Consider the following 19,755-nt stretch of genomic DNA (forward strand, 5'->3'; position numbering starts at 1 on the left):
CTTCTGTCCGTAATAACCACAGGCCTCTCTGTCCACACATCTCTGGACATGCAGCCTAACTGCAGTTGTTTTTGGGAGAAAGCTGCTGGAGATTGAAACAGTAGATGCTGTGTTACAGATGGATACTTCCCAGGCTGGATTTTCCCTCTCCATCCAGTGCATCACGAGGAGGAGCGGATCACTCACGGTTTAATCACCGCAGGGTGAGCAGAGCAGAGCGGGAGACCCTGGGACAGTGGGCCCACTGGCAGACGGCTGGCCTGACCTCCATTCTTAACTACAGAGCAGAGAGACAGGACCTGCACTAGTCTATACACAGTGCATGCACACACACACACACACACACACACACACACACACACACACACACACACACACACACACACACACACACACACACACACACACACACACACACACACACACACACACACACACACACACACACACACACACACACACACACACACACACACACACACCTCCTCCACCCCAAAGGTCCACCAGCTCATTTGAATGAATATACAGTACATGCAAATATTGTTAAATATAATGTAAATATAATGGGGTAACATGTTAGTTGGAGCGCAGAGGAAATACATCTGTGTTGAACTGCACAGCAGATGGGCAGAAATGGTATAAGGACAGAACGTTGATTCAAGAAGCATTCTCCACTATATAACACAACAGCTAAAAACAATAATTGACTGAACACACTCACTAAGACAAGACATGCATTGCAAACATACACACACGATGTGAGAGGAACCAGTTCAGCAAACCTCTAGTCTTCTATATTTTACCAACCATACGGTAGTTTATTTTTCACTTCTTTCACCATCTGTAGCAACTTTCCCCTACAGACGGCCACAGCTGTTCCGTTTCATGTCTGCAGTCCTTTTTATATGGCGTCCCAAATGGGTTCACCACACAATAGAGGCTCGTCAGTGGATCACATGGTCTCAGTTTCTTGCCTTGGCACTGAACCAGTTCAGACCTCTTCAAGATAAAGGACAGCAGTGCCCCCACCGCAACGGACAGAAGAATTACACAATTCTAAGAATGCATTTGTAATGCTGGAAATCCCTCTTCATCCTCCGGTGTCCACTCTGCCAGTCTTCTGACTGAACCCCAATGCTCACCGGATGTTGCATGTTACTAGCCTTGTGGCTATGCTCCCTCAGAGACCGACTCTTCAGAAGAAGAATAACACCTGTTTGGACTGATGAATATTCAGGGCTCTCCAACCATGTTACTGTAGAGCTACCCTCCTGTAGGTTTTCACTCTAACCATGTTATTGTAGAGCCACCCTCCTGTAGGTTTTCACTCTAACCATGTTACTGGAGAGCTACCCTCCTGTAGGTTTTCACTCTAACCATGTTACTGGAGAGCTACCCTCCTGTAGGTTTTCACTCCAACCATGTTACTGGAGAGCTACCCTCCTGTAGGTTTTCACTCCAACCATGTTACTGGAGAGCTACCCTCCTGTAGGTTTTCACTCCAACCATGTTACTGTAGAGCTACCCTCCTATAGGTTTTCACTCCAACCATGTTATTGTAGAGCTACCCTCCTGTAGGTTTTCACTCCAACCATGTTACTGTAGAGCTACCCTCCGGTAGGTTTTCACTCCAACTCTAATCTAGCACACCTGATTCTAATAATTAGCTGGTTGATAAACTGAATCAGTTAATTACAACAAAAACCTCCAGGAGGGTCTCTCTACTACCAGAACAGGGTTAGAGGGGCCTGGTGTAAACCTCCAGTAGGTTATCTCTCCAGGAACAGGGTTGGAGACCTCTAGTATATACCAATAAAGGCCCTTTTATTTAAAAAAATATTTTTTTACCCCTTTTTTGTGATTAAAATCTTTCTCATCGCTGCAACTCCCCAACGGGCTCAGGAAATGGGAAGGTCGAGTCATGCATCCTCCGGAAAATGAGCCGCCAAACCGCGCTTCTTAACACCCGTTTGCTTAACCCGAAAGCCAGCTGCACCAATGTGTCGGAGGAAACACCGTTCAACTGATGAACGAAGTCAGCCTGTAGGCGACGGCCTGCCACAAGGAGTCGCTAGAGTGCGATGAGCCAAGTAAAGCCCCCCTATGGCCAAACCCTCCCCTAACCTGGACAACACTGGGCCAATTGTGCACCGCCCTATGGGATAGAACCCAGGCTGTCGTGACGCCACAACACTGCGATGCAGTGCCTTAGACCGCTGTGCCACTCGGGAGGCCATAAAGGACCAATTTTATTCTGTAAATGCAATCTTATCAAGTGTAAAAGAAACAAATCTCGTCTGTTTGCACTGTGCCGGCTGGAAAGTGGCAGCTGAAGTGAGAGAGCTAGGGCACTGGGTGGCGGGAGATGAGCCTCTCTCAGTTGCTAAGATCCCCCATAAAGATGGTTACGATATTTCCCTACTGACTGGCAGAAATCACCGGCTGCAGCACATTCCTGTAGCTCCCTGGACAAAGACGGGAGAGGAACAGACATTTAAACACAGTGAATACTGAGATTCTGGGCCTGACCCTTTTGTCTCTTCCTCCCCTTTCCGACCCCTCGCTGCCACATTCGTTGGTGTGTGTATGTCTGTATCTGTGTGGTTTAAAAAGTACATCAGTTTGCGTCACCGACACGCCGTCATGTGCCATGGCAAATCAATGTGCAGGATAACAAGTGTAATATTCCAAGACAGGCGACAAGATGAATGGCTTGTTTCTACCTCTCTGCGTTCGCTTTGACCCATGTACAGCTACGTAGCGGTCGCTTGGCAAAAAAAATGAATCCTGGTGGTAATTAGATGATTAGCACAGTTTTCCTCCGCTCGGGCCTGAACAGCATATGAGCTGTCTGCCCACCATTAAAATGAAGTCCTCATCAAGTCCTAATACAATCACAGTGCATACAATAAAGACTGAACAATGACTAGCGCTGAGGCTAGAGGGGAGCTAAAGACAATGGGACTCTTGTTGAATGGCATGTGGATACAAAGAGTCCATTCTCAGAAGTTAGCCAAAGCTGCTGTTCAGAATCGGGAAGAGACGTCTGTCCTGAATTCCTGAATGTTCTTAGCCGTTAGGGAGAGCTATAGTTCGACACATGCAGTTCCTAGGCTTTAACTCCTTTAAACCAGACAGGCCCCCAAAAAACAGACAAAGAAAAGCAAATATCCAACGTGGAGGAGAGGAGAAAATATTAGTCCTGCAGATTTGAGGCCTGCAGATTCCTGTCAGTCTAGGTCTCATAGATAACCACAGTATCTCATGAACAAAGAGGAAAGAGAACAGCGAGCTTCAGAAAGCTTGGCACATGCCTCTGTCTCCCCCTCTCTGCTGCTGGGGATGTCTTGGGGTGACTGGGGCATTAATGCAGAATTAATTAGCCCAACTTCCCCATTGCCAATCCCCCCATCCGTCCGTCTGTCCCATTGAGACAGCATCGCATCTCTAAACACATGCCAGGCCAGCGCACACTATGCTACACTAATGCTAATGCTATGTAGCCTAGCCTCTGCTGCTCAAAGCTGGCATTGTCATTTTAAAAACATTTTCTGTCCAAATATGATATTTTGTAATGAGCTAATCTCTTTCATATTTAGGAGGTATTAGGATTTAACATGTTATGGTATCACACAAATGCACTGGTTTGTTTAGAGAGAGAAAGAGTTTTTGCTTATCAAATGAACAACGAAGAAATTGACAAAGACAAAGAGATAGAAGGTCCTCAAAGCAGTCAAGATGACAAATTAGCCAGCACGTCCAGCGATATTAAACAGGCAGTGTATCAGATGATCTGATCCTGGCTATCTGATCCTGGCTCTCTGATCCTGGCTATCTAATCCTGGCTATCTGATCCTGGCTATCTGATCCTGGCTATCTGATCCTGGCTATCTGATCCTGGCTATCTGATCCTGGCTATCTAATCCTGGCTATCTGATCCTGGCTATCTGATCCTGGCTATCTTATCCTGGCTATCTTATCCTGGCTGTGCTAGTCCTTTGGCACTGGGAGCTGTGCCAGCTGTTGGATTTCTCTAGTAGGTCATCTACACAAACCTGCTATTACTCGCTAATATCAAATGCTATGACAATGAAGCATTTTTATGAATGAGCCCCAACCTCAATTACAATGAATAGTACAATATGCGCGTGTGTGTGTATCTCTGTACTTACGAAAGAGAGTGTGGTGACACAGTCATTGTTATAATCATGGCTATGGCAGTCAGGTGGTTAGTGGGATTTGGGGGGGGGGGACAGGGTTGAGTGGGTGGGTGGTGGTGAGGGGTTCCCAAGCCACAATGTGTACTGCAGTAACCACAACAGAGGTTGTGGTTTATCCCACAATCGCCTTAAATAGCGTCAAGTTATTGTAATTCCACATCCTGTGGAAGGGGGGGGGGGGAATATAAAACCGCTGTAACATTAGAAGAGCCAAAAGTCAGCCAGTAGATATTGCCAGATTTGGTTACTCTCAGCAAAACCCCTAGGAAACACAACAAACCACAATCTTTGTGTGTGTGCACCGTTACAAAGGAACGGCTGGTCTCTTTTCCCTTTCCTTGTTTTCCAGCAGTGACTGATGATCTAAACTGGCAGATAACTAGACTGGTGTGTGTGCTCTGTGTGTAAGGCCAAGTCCTTTCAAAACCCCTCTTCGCCCAACCTGTGGAGGGTTGCGCAAAACTTTCTGGACATAAATGCTTGCAGTTCGAGGCCAGTAAAACAAATGGACTGACTCTTTACTTTTGATCATAACCTAAAAGTTACAGTGCCTCGAGGATGCATCGTCAAAGCTAACTAGTTTACAGTGCAAATCTGTTTAAGAGCTCAGAGGGAAATAGGTCAGACGTCTTTACAGTCATTCAACACACGCAAACTGTTTGTTCATCTCTGCCGCCAGGGTCAAACAAGATTATTTCACTCATAATTCACTGTATCAAAATTCCAGTGGGTCAGAAGTTCACATACACTAAGTTGCCTGTGCCTTTAAACAGCTTTCAAAATACCAGAAAATTATGTCATGGCTTTAGAAGCTTCTGATAGGCTAATTGACATAATTTGAGTCAATTGGAGGTGTACCTGTGGATGTATTTCAAGGCCTACCTTCAAAGTCAGTGCCTCTTCGCTTGACATCATGGGAAAATGAAAAGAAATCAGCCAAGACCTCAGAAAAAAATGGTAGACCTCCACAAGTCTGGTTCATCCTTGGGAGCAATTTCCAAATGCCTGAAGGTACCACGTTCATCTGTACAAACAATAGTACGCAAATATAAACACCATGAGACCACACAGCCGTCATACCGCTCAGGAATTGTGAAAAAGTGAGTTTAAATGTATTTGGCTAATGTGTATGTAAACTTCTGACTTCAACTGTAGGTCCACTCCGTGACATGTTCTCTCATCCAGCCAGTGATATCCTTCAATTGTATTGTGCACAGAGAAAACGGAGAGAAGGATGAGGTAGAAATGTAGTTCAATCAACAAGGCCGAGTTTCTGTTATTTTCTATTAGGATTCCTCCTAGCTAGCCGATCTGTGGGCCGCTTTCTTTATTTCCATATTGCTCGCGCCCGTACCGCCATAATTTAGGCTAATCAACCCGACCATGGATGTCTTTCTCCCTTTACAGGCCAGGGTCTCTCAAGCCAAATCACCCAACCAGTCCACAGTGAGGTCTTCACCCACCTTCACCTTCCTTAAGCATCACTCAACGTCCTTCACCCTCCATTTTGTGATTGATTTCACTTCCGCTGGCACTGCAGGGCGGAGACTGGTGTCTCTCAAACAGGCCAGGGGTTCCCTGCACTTCTTCTTGTTCTGCTGTTTGTTGAGATGCAAGACAAATTTCCCGAAAGGGACAAACAATAAATCATTATTAAGTGACCATTATCTTGAGTCGGCAATCAAGGTGTGCATTAAAGGACCAGAGTCTTATTAAGAGTAACTATCCCAATCGAATAATGAGACAGCTGTCCACCATATAGGGTTTACAATACCCTCCAGTCTACTTGCTCTTGTCCAGAAGTGACATGAAGTCATGGTTACCAGACTTAATAGAGCATTCAGTCTGACCACAACACATTAAATGGAAGAAGACGCAACAGCGCCTCTTCAACCTCAGGAGGCTGAAGAAATTTGGCTTGGCCCCTAAGACCCTCACAAACAATTGAGAGCATCCTGTCGGGCTGTATCGCCGCCTGGTAAGGCAACAGCACCGCCCGCGACCGCAGGGTTCTCCATAGGGTGGTGCGGTCTGCCCAACGCATCACCGGGGGCACACTGCATGCCCTCCAGGACACCTACGGCATCCAATGTCACAGGAAGGCCATAAAGATCAAGGACATCAACCACCCGAGCCACTGCCTGTTCATCCCCCGATCATCGAGAATGCTAGGTCAGTACAGGTGCATCAAAGCTGGGACCGAGAACCTGAAAAACAGCTTCTATCTAAAGTCAACAGACTGTTAAATAGCCATCACTAGCCGGCTACCACCTGTTTACTCAACCCTGCATCTTAGAGGCTGCTGCCCTATATACATAGACATGGATTCACTGGTCACTTTAATAACTGAACACAAGTCACTTTAATAATGTTTACATGCTGCTTTACTCATCTCATCTGTATATACTGTATTCTATTCTACTGTATTTACTAACTAGTCACTTTAATAATGTTTACATGCTGCTTTACTCATCTTATCTGTATCTACTGTATTCTTTTCTACTGTATTTTAGTCAATGCCACTCCGACATGGCTCGTCCTAATATTTATATATTTCTTAATTCCATTATTTTTGTGTGTATTGTCGTGAATAGTTAGATATCACTGCACTGTTTCACTACACCTGCAATAGCATCCTCTAAATACGTGTATTTGACCAATACAATTGGATTTGATTTAGCCATGGGACCACTAGTCTCACTCAACAGTTTTCTTTCATCTGTTTTTTTTTGCCAATAATACTTATCTGAAAATATATATATATAAATCTGAACATTTTCACAATATAATTTGTATGATTTCAACTATCACTGCAACAGTTAATCACAGAACAACTTTCAACTTTGCAGAAAACTATCAAGGCATAAGCCATCCAAGGCTACTATAGCATCCTATATGGCTTGCAACATTTTAGCACATTCTTCTGCGTTCATTAAATAAATGGCTTGAAGCGGTTGCTTCAGTCAATGTCGAAATGGTTGTTGGCTAATTTTAACCAACTGGTCCTGCTGCCCCCAAACAAAGTGAAAGTGGGCTGCTGGGAAAGTGAAAGTGGGCTGCAGATCACAGAGGCTTCCAAAGCCAATGCTATCCAGCAGCTTGACTGGCTGCTAATGAGGGGTGATATTTGTCTAAGAGGTCAAATGCCTAGAAGATAGGGTCAAGGACCTAACATCTTAAGCCATGTCCTTTCCCACATGTTGAGTGCTCCTGTGATAGTGCCACCAGTTGCCGGGCCGAGAGCGAGGCTGTAAATTAGCCCTGGCCACTATGCCTGCTCTGTAGTCAAAGGGGGGCCCGCCCTGATACCACATTGTTCCTAAAGATGACACATGATGTGACGGTTGAACAACGCACAAAAAGCCCTGGTCAAGACTGATAGCCCGGCCCATCTCCCCCCACACACACACACACACACTCACACACACACACAGAAAGCCCTGGTTAAGACTGATAGCCCGGCCCACCCCCCCCCACCCCCCCACACACACACACAGAAAGCCCTGGTTAAGACTGATAGCCCGGCCCATCCCCCCCGCACACACGTGCCACTAAGTAGGGTTAGGCATGTGGCATTATATCACAAACCTCTCCCAAGAATATAGCATATTGCACAATAATTCACCAAGAGTAAGCATAAAGATAGTAAAATGCAAATTATGTTGTCAACTTTGCAGGTGTACACACACTTTGTGTGAATTTGCACAATAGTTGTTTTTGAGAATTTTCATACCCTGATAATAAAAGTGGTCTACTAAGTTTGCTGTTAAATGGGTTGGTGGCAGGATAGTGTTGTCACGAGGGTCCCCTTCTTCCACCCCTTGCCCTGGCATTTAATTACTGACTTCAGCTGAAAAACCCCACCTTCGGCATCGGTGCATGAGGTCAGCCTCTCTTCAGATGGCTTGTAATCAACAGAGCTCTAGAAATGCTCCACTGCTTTAAATAAGACAGAGGAAGAAACTTGATCCTGTGGGATGAGGCAACGAGAGACAGGGAGAGAGAGAGAGAGAAAACGAGACGGAGAGAGCGAGAACACACTGCAGACTTCATTCTACTGAAGGCATACCTCTGTGCTCTGTGGGAACCATCTATTTCTTCTCCCTCTTGTTCTCACTCTGATAGCTGATTTACAATCAAGGCTGAACAAAAACTCTAACTTTAGCTATCAGAATGCTCGCGAGAGCAAAGCGCCCATGACATTTTAGCCACAATGAGCCTGAGCAAATTGTATACTGAACAAAAATATAAACGCAACATGTAAAGTGTTGGTGCCATGTTTCATGAGCTGAAATAAGACATCCCAGAAATGTTCCTGACACACACAAAGCTTATTTCTCAAAAGATTGTTTGCACTCATTTGTATACATCCCTGTTAGTGAGCATATATCCTTTGCCAAGATAATCCATCCACCTGACAGGTGTGGCATATCAAGAAGCTGATTAAAAAGCATGATCATTACACAGGTGAACCATGTGCTGGGGACAATAAAAGGCCACTCTAAAATGTGCAGTTTTGTCACACAACACAATGCCACAGATGGCACAGAAGTTTTGAGGGTGTGTACAATTGGCATGCTGACTGCAAGAATGTCCACCAGAGCTGTTGCCAGAGAATTTAATGTTCATTTCTACACCAGACGCCTTCAGTGTTGTTTTAGAGATTTTGGCTGTACATCCAACCGTCCTCACAACCGCAGACCACGTGTAACCATGCCAGCCCAGGACCTCCACATCTGGCTTCGTCACCTGCTGGATCGTCTGAGACCAGCCACACGGACAGCTGATGAAACTGAGGAGTATTGCTGTCTGTAATAAAGCTATTTTGTAGGGAAAAACTCATTCTGATTGGCTGGGCCTGGCTGTCCAGTGGGTGGGCCTGACTCCCAACCATGGCTACGCCCCTGCCCAGTCATGTGAAATCCGTAGATTAGGGCCTAATTTATTTCAATTGACTGATTTCCTTATATGAACTGTAACATAGTAAAATCATTTAAATTGTTGTATGTTGCGTTTATATTTTGTTCAGTATATTTGAGACAAAACGTATCTGTTCCTAAAAAATGTAAGTGCAAAAGAAACTTAGGAAATTAGTGTCAATGTTTGACTTGTCTACACCATCGAGCAATTGAATGTAATGTTTTATGTGTTTATTGCTAATCGGGGATTTCTTTGTGTCCCATTATAATGTTGTTGACTGATGAGGCCGTTTACACAGTATATGGACAGAAATCCTCCAAAGGCCTACACTTTTGTGCTTGGCTCCATTTAAAATGAGCTTCCACTCCACTCTAGCCCAACTAAAACCTAGTACAGCACAGCTCCCACAAGGGAACCCCAATCCTATAGGCCTATTCCAATCATTAAAAGCTCCATTCAGATATTTGACCAAAATCACTAAATAACCTCCTTCAACATTTGAAACTTAAATTTGCCGGCTGTCGATGCAAAAAATCTGCAAAAACTGAACAAAAGCTTTAAAAAATATATATATATATACATATGATGACAATATGATGCTATGGGAATGTAAAACTAGGTACACATTACACCAAGCTCACTTCAGCTTCTGGAAACCATTTGTTGGAGAGTGGAAATGGTTGTAATTAAGGTGCTTGGTTTGCCTGGTGGAACAGAGCTCTTTCCAAACCTTGCAAGTGAAAGCTGGTGTTTGTTGCTGTCAGTGGAGGAAGGAGCCCCCGCTGTCTTTTGTCAATGAACATTTCTCTATGGGCTATTTGCACTGTACTTCACTCTCAGGGTGAGTTTTCATGGCACAAGAACAACTCATATCAAATGGTGAAAACACACATTTTTTTTACAGATATTTTGAAAACATTAGCAGATAAGGATTTAGCTCATGGGGAAAACATGAAACCCTATCGAATTGATTTGTTAATTAGTATTTCACACTCTTTAAAAGCCTTTGAATACAATCATTATTAACAGGAGAAAAATCAAATGTAAGGCTGATGGCATGTTGAAGTTTTTATATGTACCAAATAGTTAATTTGCTTGTGCTGAGTAATCGTGATGGAGAGAGTGTGTTTTGAGGCAGCTGACTGTCGTCACACAGTACCAACGTCTGTCCCGTTGGAAACAGCAAAAGAGACAGGGCAGTGTGAGGCGTTTGGCAGATTTGTCCTGCTTTTCCCAGACTACTGCTGTGATGAAATGATGGTTGTCTGCTACAGATAACATTTGTGTCTGCATCCTGAGAGGAGGCGGTGCTGTGCGGTGCTGTGCGGTGCGGTGCTGTGCGGTGCGGTGCTGTGCGGTGAGGTGCTGTGCGGTGCGGTGCTGTGCTGTGCGGTGCTGTGCGGTGCACTGTTGTTGGGTTTGGTGAGGGCAAGGTGAATCAACGTCCTTCAATACAAGGAATTTGTTTTGGTCGGGTGCTTACTTAATGAGTGGCCTGTGATTGTTCCTTGAAAGAGTGAAGCCAACTACGTACATTACATTGGCCTGCGCTCTCTGATAAGGTCCATTTGAGCAGTTAACCCCATCCAAGTGTTTTTATTTTCGATTAACAGTACAACTTTATCACATGTTCCATTTCCTATGATCATATGGAGTGAGGCCAACATTTATGCAACTCCAATTTTTAACAAATGTTGACTTGTTTAGAGAGTTGAGAAACAAAAGAGGGACTTACCTGCATGAACAAAGTAGGCCAAGTAGAGGTCAAGCTCCTTCACAGAAACTCCAATGTGATGAGGCTGCACACACAGCCCTGGGTTCGAGCACTGTGGGGACTTTACCAGCCTTTCGCCATCAGTGCTTTCGAGGGGAATACCTTTGAATAAAATGACCATGACCAGATCCAACCTCCAGACTTTGTCGGCCTGACGCAGGCAGTCGATCCTCCTCATCTTACCCTTCTGGTCGGGGTTGGACAGCACGCAGCACGGGGGCTTCTTCCCGGTGACCGTGAGCACAAAATCCTCCCGGAACTCTGGCCGGATGTCCTTGCGGAGCTTGGCCAAGAGGCGTGATGCCCACTTCTGCTTGACCTCAGGCTTCTCGCTGAGCAGCTCGTCCTTGACCGCGCGCTCCTCTTCCTTAGACATGCGCTTCTCGTGCTTCTTGAAGTACTTTCTCTTGCGGGCCTGCAAGTTGAACCATGTGTAGGCAAACGCTCGCACGTGGGGCAGCAGAGCTTCGATGAAAGGATGGAACTCGTCCTGTGAAAGAGAGGACCACAGGTGAAAATAATTAATGATTTGGTGGTAACATACAAATAGTGAAACATTTTGTATATGTAATCGAATAAAAGGCAGAGCAACAATAATCATTGCAATTAATCTTGTGAAATCAGATATACATTGAGTAAACACTAATTGACTTGTATCCGAAATACTCGGCAATGAAGGAATGCAATAAAGAACATGCACTACTTCTCTTTGATAGAATATCATTCCAAAAATTACTTTTTAGAAAACTAACATTTTCCATTTCAGAATAATATGCAAAGTCTGCCACGTTTGTATTAATGAGTATTTACGTCATTTTTTGCATGTGGGCCCGTTTCATTAACACACGGAGAACGGGCTAACGGAGGAGTTTCTCTGGACCGTGCGGACAAAGAGGGAGCAGTGTGAAATACGGCCGTGTCTTGGCTCTCTGGCAAGAATGTGGTTCTGTGGGTGTCTGCCAGAGAGGTGATAGAAAAAGCAACAGCCAAGCGGGAAAGCTGAATGTCTATTTTTAACTGTTCGCCATTGCAAACATATATACATGCGCGCGCGCGCACACACACACACACACACACACACACACACACACACACACACACACACACACACACACACACACACACACACACACACACACACACACACACACACACACACACACACACACACACACACACACACAGAGAGATGTACAGGCAGAAACGTTTCGCTCAGAAAGACTGGTACATTATGTGGGTTATTAGCAGGGAGAGCTGCCTGCACATCTATTAGAGGAAGAATGTGGATAGATGGCATGTTGTGGATCAGTCCGTTACACCTGCTACTAGCACAGTAACACACTGGACAATATGCTCCCTCTCAAAAGCTGGCCTCACAACCTAATACAGGCCATGTAAATGTTACAGCACGACACTAGGCCAGAACGATGCAGCACAACGCAACCAGGCAACAACCTCTTAAAACTACTATCTCATATTTAATATAGTCTCGCGTCTACAAACTCACACCAGAATATTTTTGAGGTTCAAAGAAATTGTAATAATAGATGAATGACCACTAACATTAAGTCTATTGAACAAACGATCATTAACGACACAATATTAGCCTGGTCCCACTTTACTACAATGACATTTTAGATTTAAAAAATAAACACAGCTGAGCTACCAAAGAGACGAAATGTAACTAAACTCCTTTGTAGAAATCCGTTATATACTAAAAGCGTTCATTGCCGAATGAGAAAATAAAAGAGCACTGGAACCTGAAAATCTTTCCCGTTATATAAAACAAATCCCCTCCGTAAAGCACTTTGCGATGTCAGCTGATCTAACAAGGGCTATATAAATACATTTGATTTGATTTGACATACGGATACACCGTTCCAACTCAAACTTATAAGTGTACCAATTCCAAATACTCCGTTTCAATTTTGTACCAGCATGCCACACTAGATCACGCTATAAGCAACGGAGCAGATATGCTTCTCTTCTAGGTGAGTGTTTACATGCATATGTACAGTGAGTATGCTGTGGGTTTTATGGGGGGGCAAGCTAGACTAGGCACGGTTCTAACAGTACATTTTAAAATGCACCAATCAAATTCAAACAAATGTTTTTTTTTAAACAATGCGAAATCACCACTCCATCAGAGACGTATTTTAATTTCCCAAATACACTCAGTAGAGGTTAGTGAAGTTGTGAGTGGTCTGGAGTAGGCTTCACCTCAGGCCATTTTACCACCCCAGACAGTGCAAAGTGTACTCAACCACAGATGTCAGATCTTAATTTGAGCCAGTGCAAAGTGTACTCAACCACAGATGTAAGATCTTAATTTGAGCCAGTGCAAAGTGTACTCAACCACAGATGTAAGATCTTAATTTGAGCCAGTGCAAAGTGTATTCAACCACAGATGTAAGATCTTAATTTGAGCCAGTGCAAAGTGTACTCAACCACAGATGTAAGATCTTAATTTGAGAATTTGAAAAGTGTACTCAACCACAGATGTAAGATCTTAATTTGAGCAATTGAAACGTGTACTCAACCACAAATGTAAGATCTTAATTTGAGCCAGTGCAAAGTGTGCTCAACCACAGATGTCAGATCTTAATTTGAGCCAGTGCAAAGTGTGCTCAACTACAGATGTCAGATCTTAATTTGAGCCAGTGCAAAGTGTGCTCAACCACAGATGTCAGATCTTAATTTGAACCAGTGCAAAGTGTGCTCAACCACATATGTCTTATCTCAATTTGAGCCAGTGCAAAGTGTGCTCAACTACAGATGTAAGATCTTAATTTGAGCCAGGGCAAAGTGTGCTCAACTACAGATGTAAGATCTTAATTTTAGCAATTGAAAAGTGTGCTCATCTACAGATGTAAGAGCTTCATTTGAGCCAGTGCAAAGTGTGCTCAACTACATATGTCTTATCTCAATTTGAGCCAGTGCAAGGTGTGCTCAACTACAGCTGTCAGATCTTAATTTGAGCCAGTGCAAAGTGTGCTCAACTACAGATGTAAGATCTTAATTTGAGGTAGTGCAAAGTGGGCCTAACTACAGATGTAAGATCATAATTTGAGCCAGTGCAAAGTGTGCTCAACTACAGATGTAAAGAGCTTAATTTGAGCCAGTACAAAGCGTGCTCAACTACAAATGTAGGATCTTAATTTGAGTCAGTGCAAAATGTACTCAACCATTCATAGATTAAAGAACTTTTGTGGAAATACTGTACCTCTGACTGGGATGGCATGACACCATCCTTTTCATCGAATTTCAAAAGGACTCACACTCCCTTGTCTCATAGGCATGAAAATGGTATTGTTTTAAAAACCAGTAAATGGCATTTCCAACTGAAGTAACTTCAGCCAATGTGCTATGAAATATAAATTCTTCATGGCTGACATGAGCATTGTTATCTGTGTTTTCTGTATTAAAATATACCGTTCCCCTGTCTCCGGGCCATTTGAACAATACCTACATAGTCTACATTCTGCATTTCTGCTGCTTTTGTTACGTAAATAAAACACATGCACAGGTGCCTCAACCACTTCATGTATAGGCCTCATTTCAATATATATAATCTGCTGCATTTCCACTACTAGAGTAGTGTATATTTACTGATACAAGTGTGTCAGTAGAAAATATTAAGTTGAACTTCCAGCTGTGAAGTTTGTTTTATTTCTGTTCACCTTGGTGACAGATCTAATGTTTCCAAATAACAGGCCTGTAACAACAGCTCATGAATAACTGTCATTTAAAATAGCAATGATGGTAATCCCCTCCTACTGACACCCACGCCACAACACAGAGGTACTTATGGGAGTGTGTCGATGAGCTTACTTTCTCCTCTCCATGCCCACAACAGTAAACAGACTCAAACAGAGCAGACGCCTCGCTAATCAATTGGAGCAATTACACAAAGGTAAATCTTCGAACACCCTCGTGTAGGCCGTAAGGGGCATGTTTTTCCAAAGCCATGCAACGTGCACAACTGTTTCTATCTCTATATCTTCTCCACCTCTAGACACAAACACTACCATGTGCCTCGAAGGCAGTACGCAATGACAAATTCTGGCAATTATCAATAGTTTTTCTACAAATGCACAAAGAATGTCAATGTTCAGTTCTAGGTATAATATTTCATGCTTTGCAGTGAACAAAACATGTGGAAGTGCTTTAGGCCTGCATGTCTTGTATACGATTCGACACACAAATCAAACTTGCCAGATATGCCAAATATATATAAAATCAATTGAAAGACTTTGATTATAAGTATTTTTTCCCCAAATATGATGATTTTATTACATACAGCGTCTTTGCAATATATCATTCAACTGTCAATACTTAGAATTTGCCAATTAGTACAGATTCTGTTTTATACAGCTGAGATGAATTGTAGTACATGTGAATTACCCTAGTCATGTTTTAAGAAATAAAACAGATTCAGGCAAAATTAGGATGAATAAATATTTTACATACTCAAGCGAGAAATTTCTCCAGATGTCCCTTCTCAAGTTAGTGTCCATCAACTATTATCAGGTTTCAGTCTGCTTATGTCTTGTTGTATATGCACTGTACAACCGTATTAAATATTAATAGATACATATTCAGGACTTATCAGTAATGCTTGGCACTAGAGGTAAATTAGCACTAATGGTTCTGAACAGGTCTTCCATTGTAACGGTTGGCAAGTCCAGGACCAGAACCCATCATTGCTATTAAGTCAGGTACTTGTCATTTACATACATTTGTGTGGTCAAAATAATAATGATAAGTACATGTATGAAAACATGAAATCAACTTAGGGAAATATGATCAAAACTGAAGTACAACTGACTTGAGACAAGGCCAATAGATAGGCCTATTGGTGGTCAATATGAAATCAATTTCAAAAATCAATCATACTGTGGCCTTATGCAGCTCTAGGCAATGAAAACTATTCCACACACACACAAAAATCCATCCGAACTTTTACAACTACAATTCAGTTTCTGCCCTCCAATAACGAGGAAAAAAAGAGAAAAAAATATATGTTGTTATAACATTGTAATATGTGAACAATTATAGTTACAGTTAATAAGTGCGCTTTTTCTCTGTTAATTCACATTTGTATATGGGCCCTCTGTTCTGTCACCTCAACAAACCCCTAACATAATGTATGGAATATAGATGGATCGTTTCTGTGCCTTGCTGACACGCAGCTGCAACTTTCCTCCTGGAGATCTTACATTTACCCAGGCTACTCGTACTGAGAATATCTTCTCATCTTAAACAAACCCATAACTGTATTAAGATACATTTGCTAAAATAATATTTAGATTTTTTTTAGGAACGACAGGCCGATGATGCTTTTAAACATTAACGACATTTACGGATATGCAACTGATCATTAAGCAAGCTATTCCACTAGCGTTCCCACCTTGACTAACTTTAGGTCAGGCCTACAAACCACCATATTTCGTGTATCAAACTCTAACAACAAGTCCAAGAAAAGACAACTATCTTAGAGCACAGAAAGTTGTTGAATAATTCTTAAATATAATCGAAGTTATTGAGGAAGTGCATAGTACATGTCACTCATAGTGCGCAAATAAAAACAATAATATCCATAAAAATCGAATATAATAGTAGCCTAGTAGCCTATTTGAAAAGTGTAATGTCCCAACTTGTGTTTTCCCCGTGCACATGGCACACCGCAAAGTTTAATGCCAGAGAGTGGCAAAGTTTAATGCCAGAGAGTGGCAAAGTTTAATGCCAGAGAGTGGCAAAGTTTAATGCCAGAGAGTGGCAAAGTTTAATGCCAGAGAGTGGCAAAGTTTAATGCCAGAGAGTGGCAAAGTTTAATGCCAGAGAGTGGCAAAGTTTAATGCCAGAGAGTGGCAAAGTTTAATGCCAGAGAGTGGCAAAGTTTAATGCCAGAGAGTGGCGGGGACTCGATACTGTGAAACAGTTTTAATTTGGATCATTTTTGGATGCAATTTAGACCAAGCAAATTGCAGTATTTTAAATATTGTGTTCAAAGGAGTAATCGCTACAAAGTGACAACAGGCAGGGACCTGGAAGCCGACCGGGGGAAGCTTTGGAAAATGATGTACCCCATGTTAAAACATTGTGTGCATTCATTCATATCAAATATGTGGAAAGACGCGCCGACAACAAGGTGCACATGTAACTTATAGGAGAGGCCACCATCATTTTTGGATCGAAACTCTGGATACAAAAAGTAGCCCAAGTTAAAGCGCGCTTGACATCGAGATAGTCAATGTCTAATATTAACTAAAATAGACATGCATATACGTGTGTGCATATATGTAGGAGGTAGGCGCCATCCGCCATGTGGTAGTTAGTTCAGACGGCTCTGACAAACCAGGAATGCTGAATCTACTGCACACAAAGTTACATGCCTTGAGCAACGTTAACCCATATCACCCTGTCCCTGAGGAAGAAAGCATGAATGCAATACAAATGGGTAGAGACAGATGAAAGGCTCACTTACCTGTGTTAGGCATAGTGGAGAATACATGTCTGTTGTATCTAATCTTGGATTTGGAGGGTGTATGTATGCGTGTGTGTGTGTGTGAGTGTATGTGTGTGTGTTTTGGTTGCTGTGACGGGTCTGCGTGTTTATGTGTGTGAGTGTGTGTCCGTGTCTGCTCGTGTATGCGTGGTGGCTGTGTCCGTGTGTGTGAAAAGGGAAAAAAGGAGAGACAGAGAAGGGAGAGAGAAAAATAAAGCCTGCTTCTTGCTTTCACATTTCCAACTCTGCGAACTGCAACGAACGCTTCACCGCTGCATAGAGCTGAACTTTAACCCCGCCTCGAGTTACAACGCTTCCACTCTCCGCATTCATCTACCGTACAGTGCAGTAAAAGCCGTAGAGCAGTCCCTTTGTTGGAGAACTCATAACTTTCACCAGAGGCATATTAAACAACACAAGAAAAGTCCCAACGCAGACTGGCTGTAGCGGAGGTTAAAAATCACAGGAAAGAGGAAAAAATAAGGGATCTTCGAACGGTGCAAATCTTGATATATCGTATTAATACCGTTACAAAAAAATCTGATTGTCAGACGGTCGTTCTTCTGGACTCGGTAAGATATCTCTCATTCACTTCACTGAAAGGTTGCAAAAACCGAAAGCATTGAAGGCATGTGGTGCGGCTTGCTTCACCGTGGATCTAACTCTGGCATGAGTCTGTCGGATTTACGAACGAGAAGGGTGCGGTAGCTAATGGATCTAGTAATGCCTCTGAACACCCAACCAATTGCTTATCGCTGAAGCCCGACAGATGGTTTCCGTTTAGAAAATAATCTTAAACAGGAGACGATAAATTGAATCCGTTTTTCGTCTGTCCTGTATATATGGCGGGGAGGAGGATTTTGTTCTTTGGATTACATACGAGGATTCAGCACCCGATCTACATTTATATAAGGTTGAGTGTCGAGCACGTTGTTAATCTTTTAACCGCGGAGAGTAGCTATAACAGCATGCACTGAGTTCCATACAGCTACAATTCACTTTTGTCCACTGTGTGCGGAGGACAAACTCTTGTGCTCACCTCTCAACATAGCTCCCAAAGTATCAACGCTTTTAAGGAAGTAGGCTACTGAGACCAACGTCAATGCAATGAACATGCGGAACAGTAATGTATCCTATATGCCTACATAGTCTGCAATGTAGCCTGCAATGAACATGCGGGAGAGTAATGTTGCCTATATGCCTACATAGCCTGCAATGTAGCCTGCAATGAACATGCGGGACAGTAATATATCGTCTACATAGCCTATTTAAAATGTTCAAATTATAAACTGCCTAGTTGTGCCTCTTAGCCCCGCCATGATATGGCTTTTCAAACTGATGCAAACCATGCGAACCTATTAATTTAAATCAGGAAGAGCAGGGATCGCGTAAGACTGCAACACCAACACTGCTAAATAAATGCTCTTATATGATCTTTAAAGCAAACGAGACGGTGTATAGCTGGGAGGAGAGAGCTCGAGGGATCACCACACAGTCGATAGGAGATATACCGCCCCTTTTGAACAAATGATAAACTTTAACATTCGTCGGACTAAGTAGGCTTTACTGTATTCCATATTCCAACTATCGACATTTACAACACGTTATAGCCTAATTAGAATTATTGGTCATCATTGAAATGAATAGTCTATTAATATGTTACTAGGCTATTAATCTATTAATAGTATTGGCTGATTGTAACTGACATATGCTACATTACATGCAAATCAATGTCTGCTTGGCCAATTCATGTCTATTTGCACAACACATTTAATCAGAGGGGTGCACAGAGGGGTGCACAGAGGGTGCACAGCGAGTGCAGACCCCAACCATTCAATAAAGTGCATTAAACTTTACATAACAAAATCCCCATACATACACAATTATATAATATAAACGAGAGAGAGCCATATGAGAGATAAGATTAGGCTACCACTCATTTTCCTAACTCACATGCCATTATGTAAGCATGAGTAAGATCTTCTCCTATCCACAGCGAAGCTATGTATATTATCCGAAACCAAAGCATCGCGTAACTCCACGCATTAATTAAAGAACACTTGATGCTTGAATTTTATTTCATTAAGTTTCAATCATAACCATCTATACAAAATAATAAATTGTAATGAAACAAAGCATCAAACAAACAATTGTTTACTTGGCAATAGTGAACACAACGTGCGTAAAGCATGCGTAATAACTTGGGTATAGAGCTTATATCAAAAGACTGACCAACATTCCATAATACTCCTAAAGTTCCATACTACCCAAACGCCTTGGCATCGGTAGCCTATTGTCTGCTTCACCTGCCCTTCATCGAAATAATGTCAACA

The 19,755-nt window shown here is 42.7% G+C and overlaps 1 protein-coding gene across 2 annotated transcripts in view; it reads right to left on the reverse strand.

The window, feature by feature from the left end:
- The window catches only part of LOC123997602 (nuclear factor 1 A-type-like), a 241,295-nt gene extending 222,840 nt beyond the window's left edge, over positions 1–18,455 (reverse strand). The window contains exons 1-2 of one of the 2 annotated variants that reach the window (XM_046302019.1): positions 17,402–18,437; positions 10,876–11,404 (exon numbers count right to left, since the gene is read on the reverse strand). In XM_046302019.1, the coding sequence (XP_046157975.1) occupies positions 10,876–11,404; positions 17,402–17,428 (556 nt within the window). In that variant the 5' untranslated portion in view covers positions 17,429–18,437. Of the gene's footprint in view, positions 1–10,875; positions 11,405–17,401 lie in introns of both variants that reach the window. The other variant, XM_046302013.1, reaches the window with a different exon arrangement.
- Between the last annotated feature and the right edge of the window lie 1,300 nt (positions 18,456–19,755).

Source organism: Oncorhynchus gorbuscha, linkage group LG02 (genome assembly GCF_021184085.1).
Source record: "Oncorhynchus gorbuscha isolate QuinsamMale2020 ecotype Even-year linkage group LG02, OgorEven_v1.0, whole genome shotgun sequence".
NCBI lineage: Eukaryota > Metazoa > Chordata > Actinopteri > Salmoniformes > Salmonidae > Oncorhynchus > Oncorhynchus gorbuscha.